Raw genomic sequence first — 20,403 nt, 5'->3', positions numbered from 1 at the left:
ACGTCCGCACACCACTTTATAAGTGGGTCGCTTCATCAATAAACCAGCAGTACTTGTCTTCCTGCTCATTATTTCACACCTCTCTTACAGTGGTGACTCCTGGAGTGGTTCCCGGAGCCATTAATGGACCCAAACGGCAACTTAGTCTTGGCCCAAAGAACCAACCCACGCCCCTAACGGACTAACTACAGCACTCTAACAAAGCGTTCAGGCGTTACTGACCCGCGTCGGCAAATCACCAGCATCATTAGCAGACCCACACAGCACGCTCCCAAGCATGTATTGATGCGAGCATTCCTTCACATTCCAAGTGAGAGCGCGGAATGAGCACGGACACAGACATCCCCAACCACATACAAATTACCGCGAACTTCCTGGAGGCAGACGTCTCCCTCGCACAACCCCCTCCCGCGTACTCCTCCATGCCGGTGCCTGCTCCCCGCGCGATGCCCCTCCTAACAGACCAACCAAGGGCAGCCCTCAGCATAAAGCTGCCGCCATTCACCCATCAGAACCCAGCGTCCTGGCTCTACAGGGTCGAGGGGCAATTTAGGGTGGCAGGCCTGACCTACAAGGTGTTGAAGGCGGACATCGCCATCAACACCCTACCAGAGGAGATATACAAGAAGGTCGCCCCGTGGGTGACAACAACCAGGAGTTAAAGGCCACTATCATCGAGACCTGCTCCCTGCCGGTCTCCGAGAGAGCCGCCAGTGCCCTCGACCTCGCCATCAACCCCTGGGAGGACACAAAAATCTTGGAGATGTGGCATGCCCTCCAGGACCTCTTCCTCCTACCAGACTGGCAGCAGCGGCAGGCGCAAAGAGATTAGCCTGTCAAGGGAGATCCTCCTGTGGCAGCTACTCCCAGAGGTCAGTGGGCAGATCACAGAACCATACACCCTGCCAGTCGAGGACCTGATCAGGGTGGCGCAGCAGCTGACGGACTCCACGAGGGCGGCGAAGCGGGCGTCCACACCCTCACACCCCATCAACTACCTCCAGCCGGAGGACCCCACCACAGAGGGCATCAACATCGTCGACAGGAGGAGGCCACCCCACCAGCAGAAGAAGGAAAGGCCGGGCTTTGCTATTACCACCACAGGTTCGGTAAAGCTGCCCAAAATTGCGAAGCCCCCTGCCTTTTCTCCACTCCAAAAAACGGGGGAGGCAGCGGCCACCCTCACAGGCCGCCATGGCTGCAGCATCCGAAACACCCAGGGGCCCTGCACCAGTAGGCTTCTACATCCACAACACTATCTCCGGCAGGATGATGCTGATCGATACTGGGGCCATGCAGTCAGTGTTCCCGCCTTCCAGAGAGGACCGCAGACATCCGCCGGACCCGGCTGCCTCCCTGATGGCCACCAACAGGCCATCCTCTCCTATGGCACCAGGCTCCTGTTGTTCTCTATCCTTGGCCGGAGGTACAGGTGGTACTTCATCGTCACGGACGTTGGGACCCTGCTCCTGGGTGCGGACTTCCTCGCCCACTTCGGACTGGCAGTTGACGTCAGCCACAAGCGCCTGCTGGACACCGAGTCCTGCCAGTCACTGCCCTTGTCGCCTGGCCCCAGGGAGCCCACAATCTGTTCCGTCGCTCCCCACCAGTACAGCTCTCTCCTGAAGGAATTCCCAGAAGTGTTCAAACCTGAGCTTCGTCAGGAGCCCGGGGCCCCTGCCAAACATGGGATATATCATCACATCAGGACAAGGGGCCCCCCAACGCACGCAAAGTTCTGGAGGCTTCCCCAACAGCGCCTTCAGGAGGCCAAGAAGGCCTTTGCCGAGATGGAACGGATAGGCATATGCAAGAAGGCTCCCAGACCGTGGGCCTCCCCCCTTCACATGGTACAGAAAATGGACAGCACCTGGAGGCCCTGCGGCGACTACAGGCGGCTCAGCTTCACTACAGAACCCGACCACTACCCTCTACCAAACATGCAGGACCTAACGGCCTACTTCCACGGGGCCAAAATATTCTCAAAGTTAGATCTCTTGAAATCATATTTTCAGGTACCAGTAGCTCTAGAGGACATCCCCAAAACCGCCATCATCACGCCTTTCGTGTCCTACGTCTTCATCATCTCCACCTTCGACCTGAGGAATGCAGGGGCGACCTTTCAGAGACTGATGGACAGCATCCTGGGGGACCCGAACTTCTGCACCTGCTACGTCGATGATATCCAAATTTTTTCCAGATCCCACAAGGAACACCTACGGCACATCAGGAAGGTCCTGCAGCGCCTGCAGGAGAGAGGCCTCGTAGTCAGGTTCGACAAGTGCACCTTCAGCATCAATAAGGTGGAATTCCTAGGCCACGAGATATCCCCAGGAGGCGTCCGCCCAGTTTCATCGAAAGTCGAGGCTGTCGTCAGGTTCCCCACCCTACCTCCGTCAGGGCCATACAAGAATTCCTCGGGATGGTCAACTACTACGAGATTCATCCTGGGGATCGCACACACCATGGCCCCCCTGATGGAGATCCTCGGGGCCCCAACCAGCAAAGGGCCTTCTCCCTGACGAAGGCCACCCTCACCAAGGCAACAGCTTTGGCCCACCAGGACCCCAGCGCTCCCCTCCAGCTGATGATGGACGCCAGCAATGTCGCCTGCGGGGCCGTCCTGGAACAAGTCGTCAACGGAGCCCCTAAGCTCATCACCTTCTTCAGCAGAAAACTCAGCCCCATGGAGTCCCGTTACAGCACCTTTGACAGGGAACTCTTTGTGGTGTACCAGGCAGTACGCCACCTCAAGTTCCTACTGGAGGGTACGCCCTTCAAAATTTGGACGGACCACCAGGCGCTGGTCCACACCTTCACAAAGCTGGGGGATGCATGGTCCTCCAGGCAGCAGCGGCACCTCGCGGCCATTGCGGAGTTCACCTGCACCATCAAGTACCTCTCCGGCAACAAGAACCCAGTAGCTGACGCCCTCTCGAGGATCGAAATCGACGGAGCGCAGCTCAGGGTCAACTATGAGGACCTCGCCCGCAAACAAGCCGCCAACCCAGAGACTCCAGCTTACTGCACAGCCATCACATTGCTGAAGTGGAAGGATGTGCCCCTCGGCCCTGGACGGCCAACACTGCTGAGCGACGTAAGCACTGGCCACCCCCGTCCACTGTGCCCAACTCCCATCATCAGCTGGTCTTCGATGTCACCCACGGACTGTACCACCCCTCCGCAAGAATGACGGCCAGGCTGCTGGCAGAGAAGTTCGTCTGGCACGGCATATGGAAGGATGCAACGGCCTGGGCAAGGCAGTGCATACAGTGCCAAGCCAGCAAAGTACGGTGGCACACCGAATCGGGGGTGGGCGATTTTCCCCAGCCGGGGAGATGTTTCGGGCACATCCACATCGACGTAGTGGGTCCTCTTCCCCCATCAGGAGGAGCAAGATACCTTCTGACAGTCGTCAACCGCTCCACCAGGTGGCCCGAAGCTACACCCACGGAAGAAGCCAGCTCCAGTGTGTGCACAGAGGCCCTCCTCTCCAGCTGGATCAGCCAGTTTGGTGTCCAGGACCATATAACTATGGACAGGGGCCCCACTTTCCTGTCCAACCTGTGGACCACTCTGGCACGCCTGCTGGGGACCACTCACCACAGCACCACCGCCTACAACCCCGCAGCCAATGGAATGGTGGAAAGGTTCCACAGGTCCCTAAAGGCGTCCCTCATGGCTCGTTGCACCTCCGAGAATTGGAAGTACCAGCTGCCCTGGGTTCACCTTGGGCTGAGGACCGCCCCCAGAGCCAACAGCGACCCATCCACAGCAGAAAAGGTCTTCGGGAGACCCTCGTAGTCCTGGGGGAACTCATCACAGAGGACCGGGACGACTTAACAATGCAGAGGCTCCGTGACAGGGTTGGGAAGTTCACCCCCTGCCAGAAGACATATACCGACAGGGCATCCCCCTTCATGCCTCCAGGTCTGTCCTCCGCCACCCACGTCTTCCTCAGGGACGACGCCATACGTCCACCCTTAACCAGGCCCTACAGGGGGCCTTTCCTCGTGCTTAAGAGGAACAAGAAGGCATTCCGGGTAGCCGTCCACAGAAAGGAAGACTGGGTATCGATAGACCGCCTCAAGCCCGCATTTCTGGAGGAAGACGTCGGGGGCACTTCCCAAAGCCCCCCGCAGGAGATGGTGCCCCCACAGCCTGCCCCATCTTCAAGAAAACACCGTGGGCGCCCCCAGAAGGCCCTGGTACCAGGCAGGAGGGCAACCCAACACACCCATCCACAGGGCACCGAAGAAGACGAACCCCCCCTCAGCTGGCATCGAGAAGGCGGGGCCCCCTCCACCGCCCCAGCAGATACCTGCTTTGATCAGACGTTACCTACGTTTTTTTTGGGTGGGGGGGGAATATTGTAAAGTCCCTGATCAACGGGTTCTCTGTGATGAACATCCCGTTTTCTGCGGTACCTTCATGTGCGACCTAGGGTTGGACGAACACAATCCTATTATCATTACTGTGAATTGTATATTTATTATCTGTTCATCTGACCTTGTACCACATATATGTGACAGAGTATTTTTATGTCCAACCAGTTATTGTTAATCATTATGTTTTCTGTATGTACCTGTCCTGTTTTGTGTAGAGAAATAGTTTGACCTCAGGTCACCTGTAAATTTTGTACCCATGGTCTCTGCGTAGAAACCGATCTAAGCGGGTCGCCATCAATAAACCACCCGTTCACAAACCTTACCGGCTTTATAAGCGGGCTCACAAGGCCAGCTTCATCAATAAACCAGCAGTACTTGTCTTCCTGCTCATTATTTCACACCTCTCTCACATTCAATCAGAGCTATTTTCTTTCATAGAGTATTGAGGCTCTCCCATTTTTTTTTTTACAGAACATGGGAAACACTAGAATTCAGAACTTCAGTACAGTACAGTATGTACTTAAATACATAAAATAAAATAAATTTTATGATATTATGCATATCATAAAATACATTTTATGATATTACTGTATGCTGTGTTTACTTTAATATTACAATCTGAAAATTTGTAAATCATGTTTTTATCATAAAAATGTACTTAGTCATGAAAATAACATCAAAATACACTAATTAGCGAATATTTCTCAACGAAAAAGTCTGCGAATTGCCGAATTTTTTGCAAATAATTTGGGGATAAGTTCCACAGAAAAATCCGCAAATCAGTGAAGCCAACGAATTGCAGGACCACGAACAGCGGTGGTTGACTGTTGTTTAGGAACAAAAGAATTCTACGTAGCTTCCTTAATTACTTCCAACAGGAAGATTCCTTGCGACCAATATTCTTTGGTGCCAGAAATTCAGCTAAATCATCTTGACATGTTTCATCTCAGTTATTATAAAACCAATACATTCCACAAGCCAACTATTACAATGTTTGAAAAGATACAATGGCAGCATCTAGTCTCTGGAATGACTACTATCATGACTTTATGAACATCCAGATTGTAAGTCACGTGATTAGACTAATGTTCTCACCAACTATGACTCATTAAGAATAATGGCAAAGACAACTGCAATACTTAGCAAAGCCAACCATGTCCTTTGCCTCCACTGTTTGCACCCAAAATTTAAGTTTTTAAGTTACATACCGAAATTTAGTACGACTATTTATTTAATTTTCATCAAGTTTTAAAACTTGCCTGTGAAGAGCTAAACATGACGACAGAACATAAAACGATGCAAATCCTGCACATTCACTTCATATGAAAAATCATATGCTACAAGATAACATCTCTGGATAGTCCATAATGATCAAACAGTTATAGATGGCGTCTGGGTATTGTATATAGCTCAGAATGGCTCGGTATTATTTTCATATTTTCAGGATTCTTTATGAACTTCAACAATACTCAAAATATAACTGAAAATCTAAAGACATGTTATACTGCACACAAAACCACAAGTTGAAATTTTATTAGAGGGTGAAATGGATTATACTCTGTGAACTGTCAACAGTATTCACGCAAGTCTTAAGCTTGAGAAACAGTAAAATGAGCTGAAATTAAAAGAGGAGTCTCAAAAGTGTACGTAACCTTTAAGGATTCATTTGCATCAACCTCTTGACCAATATAGGTGCATTATTAACCTTTCAGGGACATCCTTACGTTTGTTGCTAGTATTTTGGTTTTAAATCAAACAGAAAATGCTTTTTCTTCAAGTGTATACGATTAAACTTAGAATCATAGTTCTTGTAACAAGGCATTGATCATTTACTACATTTTCTGTACTCAGTATTCATACTAATACAAATATGCAATTATCTTAAGTTTTAAAGTCTCATATTCCAAGAGATTCCAAGGACAATTTAGTTAATTATCTATTAGATGACTGTATTTCACTTCAGATTTCATTGTTATTTCCAAGAAATATGAATATGCCTTCACAGAAAGCAGCTGGAGCCACTAAAAGCATACATACTATAAGTAAAAAAACTAATTCATCACAATGAAAGAGAACCAAAGCTCTTCTTTACCCTCTAATGTGGTTTATCTCTTAAGTCTTGTTCTAAACTGTTATGAGGGATAAAAGACTTGAACATCCTACATTCTGCATAAATATTATAAAATCATAACAAGAACAAATACATACTCACTTAAGCACATGGATGCAACAAAGAAATTAAATAGCGAAATCATTGCAATGATACGCTGAGAAGAGTCCTTTCCAAGAGTTGTCTGTATAAGATCCTTAGGGATTCTGTATACATCCCTCATTTGCAGCCCCGCCGGCAAATCTGTCGAAGGAATATCATGCCGAAATTAAGAGAGTTAAGTCTCAGAAGTTTTAAGTACAGGGTGTCCATAAAGTTTCTTTCCAATTTAGAAAATATATTACAAAAGAAAATGAACAGACAAGTATGTTGAAATTATTACAAAATGAGGAGTAGATATTTAAGTTTTTTCCTCATTTAATACACCTCTATAATGGGCACCATTAGTTGCACGAAGCACATCAAGATAGCACTCGATTTCTTGCCATATTCGCTGTTGCATAGCCTCATCAATGGAGGCAGTGACATCAGTGATCTTTTGCTTGAGATCAGTGATGTCCTATATTTTTGTTTGATACATGATATCTTTAACATAACCCCATAGAAAGAAGTCCAGGGGAGTGATATCTGGTGAACAAGGCGGTCAAGGAATTGGGCCATCCCTTTCAATCCATTGGTCTGGAAATGTTTGATTTAGGAACCCGAGAACACGCAATTCCCAATATGGTGGTGCACCATCTTGCTGGAAAATGATGGATGGTTGAAGGTCATCTAGTTGTGGTGTCACATATTCCGCCAAAAGGTCAAGGTAAACATCTGCAGTAATTGATATCTCATTGAAGAAAAATGGACCAATGATTTGATTGTAATGATCCCACACCACACATTCACCTTTGGACTATCTCGGTGAAGTTCCCTAGTCACATGGAGATGTTCTGATCCCTAGATTCTCACATTATGTGTGTTCAGTTTCCTGAAACATGAAAGGTTGCATCATCACTAAAACAAACTCGGTTGAGTAACATTTCATCCTCAGAAGTTTGTTTCAGCATGCTAACTGCAAATTCTTTTCGTCTTGGTTTATCATTAGGCTCGAATGCCTGTATGAGTTGGATTTTTGTAAGTGTACAATCGAAGTTCTTGTGCAGGATTTTGTGCACTGTTGAACATGGTAGCTGTGTCTCTGGTAGCAGTACAGATGGACTTTGAAGGAGAACGATCAAAGGCTTGTCTTACATGATTGATGTTTTCCTGAGATGTTCTTGGTTGTCCACTCCACCCATTATCCAACACTGTCCCTGTCTCCATAAATTTTTTGTGCCATGCACGAATTGACGGACGTGATGGTGGATCTCTTCCATGCTTAGTTCTGCAGTTTTGCTTGAGCCTGGGTATCCGATTTTGTTTCAACAAACCATGACACACATTATGTCTTTTCTTGAGTAGCCATTTTTTAGGGGTTCATTTAACAGTACCTCTCTCATCAACAGGGTACCTGAAATACAAAAATGTAATGTGATTAAAAACTTCGATAATTGCTGAGTACACAGCACAAATCTGATTACGATATATCATCAATGGCTTTTGTAATATATCTTTTAAATTGTAAAGTGTAAATATATATATATATATATATATATATATATATATATATATATATATATATATATATATATATAAATATTTTTTAAATTATAGTGTAAATATATATATGTGTGTGTGTGTGTGTGTGTGTGTATACATATATATATGTATATATATATATATATATATATATATATATATAATATATATATATATATATATATATATATATATATATATATATATATAATATATATATATATATAATATATATATATATATATACACACACACACACAGTAATACCCCGAACTTGCGCAGTTCGAGTTGTGCGAATTCACAGACACAAGGACTTTTCACTGGAACCTAACTAATTGTCATACACGAGTTTTTCAGACACGCGAACATTTGCCAATCCTGAGAAACCCTGCAAAAGTGTTTGCTTAATTTTTTATGTAATTTATAAGTTTTCAGACTTTTATGCGCAAATTAAATACATTAAATAATAAAAATAATTTCTCTCTTTCTCTCTCTATTACTGAGATGAGAGAATTTTTTTGGTACATGTATACATATGTTTATTTTGTATGATAAGTAAATGATTTATCTAATAATAAGTACTAATTTTCAAATAATAATAATAATAATAATAATAATAATAATAATAATAATAATAATAATACCTACGTGATGCATATTTTAAACAAACAAATATCATTCCCTAATCTTTTGTGAACTCGTTGGAGAGAAGCTCGTGGGCAAAGCTGTCAAATAGGTCATATTAATGTGACATGAAGGAGGAGTGTTGCTGATAGTGGGTCAAAGGATTCCTATGTAATTTCTCTCTCTCTCTCTCTCTCCATAATAATTCATAAATAATTTCACTCTTTTCAACTAAGGACAACAACTATCTCTCTCTCTCATTTGTAGTCAGCGCTCACACATATTTTACAACTTATTAACTATTTCTCTGTATGTCTTTACCTGTACAGTAGAAAATTTTAAATCGATCTAATTTTACCTGTACCGCCTACGAACCTAAGAGTTGTATTAGTCCAAATAAAAAACACTGCTTGCTCATGAAAAATCATTCCAGAGCAAAGAGAAAGAGACGTACTAGAATAAAGTAGTTCTTAAAAACGAGGTTGAGATGACTCAAAAATAGATCGGTTGGAAGGGGGAGAAAGAGAAATAGTATACATAATCTCCACACTCCTATATTTTTACATCAACCAATTATTTCTTTTTTAAGGTTAATGTATAAAGCTAACTTTTAAATGAAATTACAGTAATTTTAATTTCATTTAAAAGTAATCTTAATACTTTGGGAGCATGATTAAGGTCATATTTAGCGTATAAACTCTAGATATAAGCATTTATTAGCATTTTTAGAGACAGTATCAAACTTACGCAAAAATTCGTTTTGAGCAAGGGGTTCTGGAACCTAACCTCGTGTAAGTTCAGCATATGATTGTATATATAGTGTTGAACCCCAGCAGAATCAGCGACACCAAGGTAAGAATAATAAAGCAATCAACATTCATATAAAGCATATATATATATACATATATATATATATATATATATATATATATATATATATATATATATATATATATATATATATATATATATATATATATATATATATATATATATATATATATATATATGTTATGACCTGACACAAAGTCAGATAGGGTCATAATCTCTTACTATATCTCAGACAAAGGCCTACTGGAATAAAACGCCGAGATACAAAGCTAGACTTTATTTGCAAATTTAACAAAAGTATTTCAGCAAAAGCTACAGTCATGAAATGGAGTGACTCACACCCCCTAAAAATGGAAATCATAACTAGAGGAAATTCCGACTCACAATCAATCGAATTAATGATTCTAGACCAACCAATACTAGTGACTAACACCCTGGTCACCAAACAATATAAAAAGGTCATAATTATTCTAGACTAAAATAAATGTCATATAGTATGTTAAAGAACACCACTTTCAAAATATTCGTCCTCACAGGACGAACCCAGAATTCCTGTTAAAAGAAACATATCATATATTAAAACGTGAAAGGGTGTAGGAAAAAGGCATTTAAAACAGAAAAATGCATAATGGAGAACAGAATGGGAAAATGCATAATGGAGAAACAGAGGAGTTTCACTGCGACACAAACTGGGAATCTGGGTATTCCACATAATGTCTGGAAAAAATATAAGTGTAAATGAGTTACCTTACTCATATTCTATGGCTGCAAATAACTGATCTCATAGTGGCTGTTCTTATCTACTATCATTGCACAAAGAGCGAATCACACCCAGCTGCAAATCAAATTCAATAGCCATTGCATGTTCCTGCACCGGGATATACCTTTCACAGGCCAGCACATAGTTCACCAAAAGACTTTATATATATATATATATATATATATATATATATATATATATATATATATATATATATATATATATATATATATATATATGTGTTTATGTATATATATATTTCAGAAAATATGTCCAAGGACAAGGACATCCCAACAACATCAAAGAATGCCTACGTCACTTGAAAGAGAAAGACGCAGAGAAGAAGATGAGGACAGTAATTAAGAAATTGACCGCCCTTAATGGTGGAAAATTATGGCTCCTGCAGAAGAAGGAGGAATACATCAACCTTACAGAATATACTCCGACACCCAAACAAGACAATATTTTGTGCATGGGCCTTAACTGCCACTTCACCAACCAGCCAAGGCCCTTGGAAAAACGCCTTGAAATAGAGTACCTTTTGGATACCATCCAGAAGTACGAAGATCAAGGATCCCTGCGAACCACTGACGCCCTTCAACTCCTCCTCCTGGCTGAGGCCCTCACCGAACGTGGACTATCGGAGTAACGTCGTCAGCTGGCGCCTGAGGGAAGCGGCCAAGGAGCTGAGAGAGGGCGAGGACATCACTGTCCGCAGGGCTGACAAGACTGTGGCATATGTCCTCATCAACACCGAGGAGTACCACCGAAAGCTGGACGAGATCCTGGCCGACGGCACCAAGTTTTTACAAATTACCAAGAACCCTGTTGATGACATCAAGCGTGAAACCAACAGGATCATTGAAACTGTCAATACAGCCTCTAATGCCCTACACCTACCATCGATAGTGGGTGACTATGACCTTGGCTACTTATATGGTAATGTAAAGACACAAGCAAGGCAACCCTCTGCACCCCATTATTAGCCAGATCCCAGCACCGATTTACCAGCTAGCCAAGAGAGTCAACACCATTCTCACTCCTTATGTCCCTGGTGATCACAATCACAGCTTGAAGTCCTCAGCAGAATTCCTGGAAGCCCTTAGAGTGACGCCCCCCAGAGGAATCACTGCCTTGATGGACGTGGAGTCCCTCTTCACGAACGTTCCTGTCAATGAAACAATCCCAATAATTTTGGATTGTATGTATAGGGACCCCACTACTCTATCACTGAAGTTCCCCAAGCACGCCCTCCGTGCCCTCCTGGAGATATGTACCAAAATGGCCCCTTTCTCCACCTACAGAGGCCATATGTACACCATAATCGACAGAGTAGAGATCGGTTCTCCCCTTGGAGTCCTCTTCGCGAAGTTTTACATGGGTACCGTTGAGAAGAGAGTCTTTAATAATATAAGAAAGTCGCAAATGTATGTACGGTACACTGACGACACCTTCGTCAGTGCTGCGACGAGTGAAGAAATAGAGACCTTGAGGCGTGCCTTCCACACCCTCAGCTGTCTCAACTTCACAATTGAATACAGCCACGATTGTTGCCTCCCCTTCCTTGACGTCCTCGTCGAGCAACGGGAGGAGTGCTTCATCACGAAGGCGTATACAAAACCTACGAACCTGGTGTCAGTATGTGTTAAATTTAACGTAAATTAATTTGTTTTGAATAAGTCACTTTGGCAGTAATTTTTCTTTTGGAACGTAATGACCCTGTTTCCTCCTCCCCGACATTTCTGACTTGTTGTATAGTTTTAATTACAATGAGCTTGTTTTATTTTCACGTGTGGTGTTGGCTTCTCATCCGGAGCTGTATTCGGCGTTGTCTCGCCAGGTCTGAGTCAGTCATTTCTGGACCATTCACATTGTGAGGGCTTGACTTATTTTGGGATTACGAGATCTGCCTTTCTCCAGTTGCTGCTGCTGACCTCCTTTGAGAAATTGATTATTCTCCAGTCTGCGCCCTTGATTCAGTTATTTTGCCAAGGGGACCTCTCTGCCAACTGGTAAGGTGTGATTACCTGTCGGACGGCCATGTCCGTTGATCGTCTTGCGACTTTAAAGTGATTCTTTCTTCAGTCTGCGCCCTTGGCCCAGTTATTTTGCCTAGGGGACCTCTCTTACGTTTGGTAAGGTCTCAAGAATATATATTATTCCCCTCGACCCGTGATTTGAAGGCTGCGTTAGCCACTACTACTGTTTAGAGCTCACTTAAGGGAAGCAGTTTATTTTTTTGATAAATGTTTAGTGTGTAATAAGTTAGGTTATTCTGACTTTTCGACATTCTATTACTTTCAGGGCCCCTCTCTTTAAAGTGTAATTGCACAGTCTATCTTAATTTGGTGTAAGTGTGTTTGCTATTCGATGTTTTCAGTGTGTGGTTGATTTTTGCGTTTATTTAATGTATTTTGTAAGAGGCTCAGTGGTCATTTCTTTCTAAAATTTTGTATTAAGTATTAAGGTTTTATTCTCAGTTTTTCTTTATCCTCCTTGATTCCATCTCTGTACACTCTGCTGCGGCCATTCCACCTATTGTGGACTTGGTCGTTAGTGACTTTATTTGTATTCTAAGAGACTTGTGTATGTTTGATGGGCGTGGGCCCATAACATTTGGCGACCTTTTGCCAGGATTTATCGGATCCTGTAGTCACTAGAGTTTATAGAGTGGATTCTTGGGGTTTGCAGCATAGTAATACCTTCTCTCCTATATTTTTGTGTTGATCGGTGTTTATGATTTTTTTTTTGACTGTGGTAGGATATTTGTGTGGTTATTGGTGTACAGTGTATTGGTTTGTTTTTGGGTATATTTTGTGAGATACATTCATATATTTACTTGTGTGCAATTAATTTACTATGGCTGATTTGAATATCCCGGAGCTCTTGAGTGGAGAGGGGTGGCAGGACAGGTTGGCAGACTTGAATAAGCCTGATTTAGAGTGTGTAGCAGAATTTGTTGAAATTGAAAATCCTGGGTCTGTTAGGAAGGGCTTGTTGCTTCTAAATGTTTACGAAAAAGTTAAGGTGATGAAGGCAGAATGTAAACCAGAGACTAGGCAGGTGGAGGAAGCACTGTCAGTAGAACTTTTAGATAGGCAGATTCAGTTGAAAAGAATGGAAATAGATCTCCAAAGGCTGAAGGCTGAGGAGAGAGAGAGAGAGAGAGAGAGACAGCACAACTTGCTATGCAAGCATTGAGTAATAGGGTTCTTCTTCTTCCCAACATAATGTGTCTGCAATGCCTTGTCTTAATCTAACTGAAGCTCTAAAGTTAGTCCCAAATTTTCAGGAAGTCAACGTGGCAGAGTTTTTGTTTCTTTTGAGAGGATAGCCTCAAGGCTGGAGTGGCCAAAGGAGTATTGGACCACTCTTATTCAGAGTAAATTGTTAGGTAAGGCCCAGAAAGTTTACGTTACCTTGACGAAGATCTGTCCTCAGATTATGATTCTGTGAAGGCCATAGTTTTGAAGGCTTACGAGTTGGTACCAGAAGCTTACCGACAACGCTTCCGTAATTTACAGAAGGAAAGAGGGCAGACTTTTTTGTAGAGTTCAAACCAGGCTAAAGAGCAGTTTGCTGGCGACTGGTTAAAGTCTAAGGAGGTGACGGACTTTGAGAAATTAAAAGAATTGATTTTGGTTGAGTAGTTTAAAAGGTCCGTGCCTAATGAGGTGAAGGTACACCTCGAAGAGTTAAAATTAGAAACTTTGCAGGAGGTGGCTATTGCAAGTGATGAGTACTTCCTCTCTCATAAAAATGTGATAGGGGAGGTACCCAGAAATGAGAAATCTGGTTGGGTGAGAGTTAACAGGAGTAGTAACCAGAACAGGTATAACAGGCCTAATGATAATTATGGTTCTCGTACTACTCCTGTTAACAGCTATAGAAGGCAGACCACAGATAACCCGGAGAAGTTGAGAACTATGACTTGTTTCTTCTGTCATAAGAAGGGACACGTCAAGAGCATGTGTTATGCATTTAAAAGGTCACAAAGGACCGAAAGACGACCGGTAATGGCCATTCGAAGGAATGAGAATGAGTCAGTGGCTGAGAACTCTAATAATCAATGACTAGGCAATAAGTCACTGGCTCCTTTTCAGAAATTTTTATCTAATGGTTTTGTCCGCTCTGGGAATTCGACTGAGCAAAGAAAGGTTAAAATTTTGCGTGACACTGGGGCTGCTCAGTCTTTAATTCTCAGAGAATCTTTACCTATTGATTTAGAATGTTCAAATAAGGAATATGTTTTGTTAAGTGGTTTTGCAGACACGGTCAGGTCTTACCCGGTTGAGAGTTTTTATTTATCATGCCCGTCTTTTTCAGGTTATTTAAAACTGGCCATTATTGATAAATTTCCTATTAAAGATGTGGATTTGGTGTTAGGGAATGATGTCGCCCTAATAAATAAAACTTTCCCTATTGCATTAAATTCCAGTAATGAAATATCTGTAGTCACTCGATCGAAGGCTAGTAGTGTTGACTCGGCAGAGTCGGTAGTTGATGTTGATTTGAGTAGTTTAGATCGTAGTGATAGCTTAGTTGTAGATAGTGGTGTGTTGGATAATAAACTTAATTGGACTACTAAGGAACTTGTTACAGCTCAGAAAGCAGATTTTAAAGACCTGCCAGTTGAGTCTGGCGAAATTACTGATTTGACTGTCCCTCGATTTAAGATAATTAATAATATTTTGTACAGAATAAGTAGACCTTTTGATGCCATTAACACAGGTTGTGAAATTGTAAAACAGATTATGGTTCCTTTTGTTTATCGAAAGGAGTTAATGACATTGGCTCATGAAAATGGTTTGGCTGGTCATTTTGGTGTTTTCAAAACTACTCGTAAATTGTGTGAAAGTTATTTTTGGCCTAAGATGAAAGCTGATGTTAAAAAATTTGTAAATAGTTGTGATGCATGTCAAAAGGTCGGGAAGCCTAATTAACCAATTCCAAAGGCACCATTACATCCTATTCCTGTTGTTTCTGAACCGTTCAGAGAGGTAATTATTGACGTGGTTGGTCCTCTGCCGAAAACTCGTAGTGGCAATCAGTATATTTTAACAATTATGGATAGGATGTCTCGATATCCTGAGGCAATACCACTACGAAATGTAAAACCTGTTAAAACTGTTGACGTATTAATTGAATTTTTTACCAGGTTCGGAATGCCCAAAGTAATTCAGTCCGATTGTGGGTCTAATTTTCTGAGTAAATTATTTAGGAGAAGATGGCTGAGTTAAAAATTAAACATGTGACTTCTTCTCCGTACCACCCTGAAAGTCAAGGTGTTTCGGAACGATTTCATCAAACCATGAAGTCTATGATAAAAAATATTGTTTGGTTAATGGTTCCGAATGGGATAAGGAACTACCTTATTTATTATTTGCATTTCGGTCAGTGCCGAGTCAATCTTTAGGATTTTCACCTTTCAGCCTTATTTTTGGTCATTGTGTGCGTGGTCCATTCGATGTGGTTCGTCAATCTTGGGAGGGGGACGCCCCTGATATAAATTTATTAGATTATGTTAGTAATTTGGGTGATAAATTAACGAAGGCTTGGAAGTTTGCTGGTGAAAATTTATTGTGTAGCCAAAAGAAAATGAAATACTTTTTGACAGAAAGACTAAGGAGCGTAATTTTGTAGTGGGTGATAATGTTTTGGTATTGCTTCCCATTCCAGGAAACCCTTTAAAAGCTTCATTTTCAGGACCGTGGAAAATTTTAAAGAAATTAAGTGATGTTAATTATTTAGTTGAAACTCCTGAAAGGAGGAGACCCTACCAGCTGTGCCATAAATATGTTAGAAGCTTATAAAGGTCGTGACAAAGTTATTCCCGTGGCATTAATTGGTGATACTACAAAGTGTAATGGTATTAATTCTTTTTCTTTTCCAGACGTGAGTAATTTTGATGATTGTTTTGATGGTGCCGAATGGCCTAATGATAATGAACATTCTTTAGAAAATTTTTCAGAAATGGTTTCACATTTGAATTTAGTAGAACAGGGATCTTTGAAAAAGTTAGTTTTTAGTTATAAGGATTTATTTTCGGATGTTCCAGGACAGACCACTGTCCTTGAACATGATGTGGATGTGGGTAACGCAACTCCGGTAAAACAATCCCCTTACAGGTTAAATCCATTTAAAAATGATGTTGTGGATAAAGAGGTTGATTATATGTTACGACACGGGCTGATCGAACCCAGCAACAGTCCGTGGTCTTCGCCTGTTGTTTTGGTAAAGAAACAGGATGATCAAGTCAGGCTTTGTTTTGATTACCGCAAAGTCAACGAGGTCACAAAGCCTGATAGTTATCCTTTACCCAGGATAGAGGACTGTATTGACAGGATAGGGAATTCAAAATATATAACTAAATTTGATTTGTTAAAGGGGTATTGGCAAGTTCCGCTGTCCAAACGGGCACAGGATTTGTCAGCGTTTGTAACGCAGCGACGACTCTACCAATGTAAAGTACTGCCTTTTGGGATGAAGAATGCTGCTGCAACCTTTCAAAAGTTAATGAATACTTTGGTCCAAGGTTTAGAGGAGTGTGTTGTTTATATTGATGATATTGTGATTTATAGTGATGACTGGGACACCCATCTTAAACGTATTAAGGCCTTATTTCAGGTACTTAGGAAAGCTGGTTTGGTTATAAACCTCAAAAAGAGTGAGTTTGCCAAAGCAAAGGTTGTCTATTTGGGCCACGAAGTAGGATTTGGGAAAGTGGCTCCAAAACAGGCAAACGTAGACTCTATTAGGCATATTGAAATATCGAAGTGTCGCAGGGATGTCAGAAAATTCCTTGGTTTAGTAGGGTATTATCGTAGATTTGTTAAGAATTTTTCTGATATCGCTGAGCCCCTGACTAATTTATTACGTAAGAATGTGACTTTTGTATGGTCTAATGATGCCCAAAATGCCTTTGAAAAATTAAAGCAGGTCCTAATGAATTTCCCTATATTGAAAGCCCCTGATTTTGACGTTCCTTTTTCGCTTGCTACTGATGCGAGTGATGTTGGGGTTGGAGCAGTTTTGTTGCAGGAAGATGCTCATGGAGTATCTCATCCTGTTGCCTATTTCTCCAAAAAGTTATCCCCGGCACAACGGAAATACTCGACTGTAGAGAAAGAGACTTTGGGATTAATTTTAGATGTTAATCATTTTCAGGTGTATTTATCCTCTACAGGGACTCCAATTAAAATATTAACGGATCATAATCCGTTGATTTTCTTGAACAGGTTTAGGAATAAAAATCAACGGCTGATGCGTTGGAGCCTCCTGCTCCAGGAATGGAATTTTAGCTTTTCACACATTCCAGGCAAAAGTAATGTTGTTGCTGATGCGCTGTCACGCATCAGTGACTGATCGATAGGTTGATTTGAGAAAAACCTTTTTGTTTTTCGTTAATTATTATTTGTAAAGTTGTTTTGTATATATTTATATTAATTGATTTGATTAATCCTATAAATTTATTGAATGTACAGGTTTCCAGGTGTGTTGTAATAATGTTGTGTCAGGTGTTTGTTTTGTTTATGAAATAATTTAGGATTAAGTATTTAAGATTAAGATGTTTAATGTCGTGATTTGCAGGTTTTTCTTCGGTGTCGTCTTTGATTAAGAGTGGTTAAGGGTACTTTTGATTTCTGTTTACTTTGGTATGTGTTGTTGGTGGGGGTTAATTTTAAGGTGTTACCATTGTTTTGTGTATGTCCAGGTTAATTTTAAGGTGTTACCATTGTCTTGTGTATGTCCAGGTTAATTTTAAGGTGTTACCATTGTCTTGTGTATGTCCAGGTTAATTTTAAGGTGTTACCATTGTCTTGTGTATGTCCATTAATGATGTGTGTATTTAAGGCCCAAACCCGTTTAGTGTGAGGACACTCTCTGAAGTGTAGAGGCACTAAAACTGAGTGAAGTGTATTGAAAAGACGCTCTTTGAAACTCAATGAGTCGCAAAAACAAGTAGTGTTGAGTAAGGACGCTCTCTGGAGTGAAAAGAGGCATTATTGGAAAGTGTTGTGAAGGGCCACAATATTGAGTGTGTAGTAAATCATTGATATGTGGACAGTGTGTTACGTTTTTTTTTTTATTTTTGGTGATTGATGGTTAGTTTTTATAAATCATTAATCATATACTGTTATGTCCCTGTTCTTTGTTTATGCCAATGGTCCACATTAATTCTTTCTTTACATAGCTTAGATAGGTCACGGGCTCACGGGTCTGTAACACAGCACAGCCGTTTTTTAGGCGCTACAGGCTGGTGTATGAGTGGTGACCTAGACTAAGTTATGGTTAATCTATTAAGGTTTTGGTCCTTATTTTTGTTTGAGTGATATTTGTGATTTCAGAATAATTTAGCCAGGTCACGGGTTCACGGGTCTGTAGCACAGCACGGTCGTTTTTTAGGCGCTACAGGCTGGTGTATGAGTGGTGACCTTGGTTGAGGTAACACTAGCCCCATTGTGGTCGATTTATATTTTTGTTGTCGGTTATCTAGGTTTAGTCTAATAATAGGTTAGTCTTGTTAACATTGGTGCTCTGCTAACATGTGCCCACCACTCCACTTGTGAGTTCATAGGGATATTACCATATATCTTCATATGTTGATACTGATGTTATTTTTGGTGTGGTCACTATAAATTATTTACTTGTATTAGCTTTAAGCCTTAGTATCAAGGTTAAGATTTGATATCTATTGACTGTATTGAAAGTGGTACAAAATTTTTTTGCCACTATCTCTAATCTATTTTTGCCAGCAATGTGATATAGTATTTTTAATCACTTTTTGAGTTTTGTCATTAGACTTTAATTTTTCTTATTGTCCCTGTTTTATTTCATATAGATTGAATTGCTATGTTTTCTTTTGATATTAGCATTTTAATATATTTCTTTAGATTTTTGAGTTAAGTTCAATACTTTGTAGAAAATTTTCTTGTGGAAAATTTTTTTGGTTGGGTGAGGAGGTGTCAGTATGTGTTAAATTTAACGTAAATTAATTTGTTTTGAATAAGTCACTTTGGCAGTAATTTTTCTTTTGGAACGTAATGACCCTGTTTCCTCCTCCCCGACATTTCTGACTTGTTGTATAGTTTTAATTACAATGAGCTTGTTTTATTTTCACGTGTGGTGTTGGCTTCTCATCCGGAGCTGTATTCGGCGCTGTCTCACCAGGTCTGAGTCAGTCGTTTCTGGACCATTCACATTGTGAGGGCTTGACTTATTTTGGGATTACGAGATCTGCCTTTCTCCAGTTGCTGCTGCTGACCTCCTTTGAGAAATTGATTATTCTCCAGTCTGCACCCTTGGTTCAGTTATTTTGCCAAGGGGACCTCTCTGCCAACTGGTAAGGTGTGATTACCTGTCGGACGGCCGTGTCCGTTGATCGTCTTGCAACGTTAAAGTGATTCTTTCTTCAGTCTGCGCCCTTGGCCCAGTTATTTTGCCTAGGGGACCTCTCTTATGTTTGGTAAGGTCTCAAGAATATATATTATTCCCCTCGACCCGTGATTTGAAGGCTGCGTTAGCCACTACTACTGTTTAGAGCTCACTTAAGGGAAGCAGTTTATTTTTTTGATAAATGTTTATTGTGTAATAAGTTAGGTTATTCTGACTTTTCGACATTCTATTACTTTCAGGGCCCTCTCTTTAAAGTGTAATTGCATAGTCTATCTTAATTTGGTGTAAGTGTGTTTGTTATTCGATGTTTTCAGTGTGTGGTTGATTTTTGCGTTTATTTAATGTATTTTGTAAGAGGCTCAGTGGTCATTTCTTTCTAAAATTTTGTATTAAATATTAAGGTTTTATTCTCAGTTTTTCTTTATCCTCCTTGATTCCATCTCTGTACACTCTGTTGCGGCCATTCCACCTATTGTGGACTTGGTCGTTAGTGACTTTATTTGTATTCTAAGAGACTTGTGTATGTTTGATGGGCGTGGACCCATAACACTGGGCATGTGTCTAAATGGAGAGAGTGAGCGCCCCGAGAGATATAAGCAATCTGCCATCAGCACCTTTGTCAGAGAAAAATCAGTACTAAACTTCACCACAGAACACAGCATAGACCAGAA

At 41.5% G+C, this 20,403-nt stretch overlaps 1 protein-coding gene across 1 annotated transcript in view; it reads right to left on the bottom strand.

Moving 5' to 3' along the window:
- The window catches only part of LOC136850244 (proton-coupled folate transporter-like), a 344,294-nt gene that overhangs the window by 172,946 nt on the left and 150,945 nt on the right, over positions 1–20,403 (bottom strand). The window contains exon 7 of the mRNA XM_067123914.1: positions 6,601–6,741. Within this exon, the coding sequence (XP_066980015.1) occupies positions 6,601–6,741 (141 nt within the window). The remainder of the gene's footprint in view (positions 1–6,600; positions 6,742–20,403) is intronic.

This window comes from Macrobrachium rosenbergii, chromosome 21 (genome assembly GCF_040412425.1).
Source record: "Macrobrachium rosenbergii isolate ZJJX-2024 chromosome 21, ASM4041242v1, whole genome shotgun sequence".
NCBI lineage: Eukaryota > Metazoa > Arthropoda > Malacostraca > Decapoda > Palaemonidae > Macrobrachium > Macrobrachium rosenbergii.
The sequence above is the reverse complement of the archived record's forward strand: the minus strand, read 5'-3'. Positions and strand labels throughout refer to the sequence as shown.